The 1001-nt window shown below is 52.8% G+C and overlaps 1 protein-coding gene across 1 annotated transcript; it reads left to right on the plus strand.

Moving 5' to 3' along the window:
* Positions 1 to 234: 234 nt before the first annotated feature.
* LOC136796875 (ATP-dependent RNA helicase glh-2-like) lies at positions 235 to 744 on the plus strand. The gene has a single exon (XM_067051885.1). The coding sequence runs from the start codon at positions 235 to 237 to the stop codon at positions 742 to 744; it is 510 nt and encodes a 169-aa protein (XP_066907986.1).
* Positions 745 to 1001: the final 257 nt, after the last annotated feature.

A 1001-nucleotide genomic window follows, 5' to 3' on the forward strand; every position in this document is an offset into this window, starting at 1 on the left:
GAAGATATTTTCAAGATGTTTAGGGATGTGAAGAGGCCTAAGCAGTATGCTGGCGAGCTACTAGCAAGGTACAACCGTATTGCGGACAAATTAAGTGAAATGATGGCGGCAGACCAAGTGGAGGGCCGAATGCAGTTTCTATCGGGCATACTAAAGGTCCAGTTTGCGAAAGAACTAGGAAAAAGGGAGGGCCTGCCGAGAGAGCGATCCTTCGTTGAGTGTGCATAAGAACTAATGGACTCATGTGCCCGAGAGGAGGAAGCCCGCATGGAAGTGGAAGAGCCGGGGTGGATGCGGGTGGAATACAATCGGCCGAGGAACTTTCAAAATTTTGGGAGAAGGCGGGAAAATAGAGATAGCGGAAGAGACAGGGCGAGATACCAGGAGAATAGAGTGAAACAAGGAAAATGCCACGGTTGCGGCAAGATCGGACACCTGGTGGCGCAGTGCCCACGCACCAGGTGCTTTGAATGCGGTAACGAAGGACATATCGCGAAACAATGCCCTTACATATACAAGAGGAGAGAAGCGAACCTTGGCGAGCCCATGGAGGTAAATGCCCAACGAGTAAGGAAGAACAGGGTGATAAGATCGGGAGGATCAATCACGGAGTCGCCAGGAACTTCCGAGGCATCAGAGTCCGAGTTGGAGGAAGGGCATACTAGACCGGTGGACACACGGAGAGATCCCAGACAGGGATGGAGGCGGGCGTCTGAGAGGATGAGAAGCCAGGTCGACACGTGAGGAGAGTATCAGCGGAGAGGCGGCCGCATATTAGTGAACTACAGCATCAAGGGGAAGCAGGGCGGCCTGCCTATCATCAGCGTGGGAGGAGTGAGATGTCTCATCAACAGAGGGAACTCGAACACCATCCTGAGCCAGGAGGCGTTGAGAAGATGGAGTGGCCAAGAGGAGACACCCCAGGTACAGGTATGTAGTTGCAAACTAATCACCTAGGGTGGACCCTGTAGCGTGTTAGGAGAGTCGAAGATAGGGTTAAG

The sequence above is a fragment of the Halyomorpha halys genome, unplaced genomic scaffold, assembly GCF_000696795.3.
Source record: "Halyomorpha halys isolate HHAL.00 unplaced genomic scaffold, Hhal_1.1 Scaffold2954.1, whole genome shotgun sequence".
Classification (NCBI taxonomy): Eukaryota; Metazoa; Arthropoda; class Insecta; order Hemiptera; family Pentatomidae; genus Halyomorpha; species Halyomorpha halys.

Bases quoted from the DNA above. Each gene is read 5' to 3' on its own strand.
- LOC136796875 (XM_067051885.1), top strand. From the start codon at position 235: ATGGACTCATGTGCCCGAGAGGAGGAAGCCCGCATGGAAGTGGAAGAG.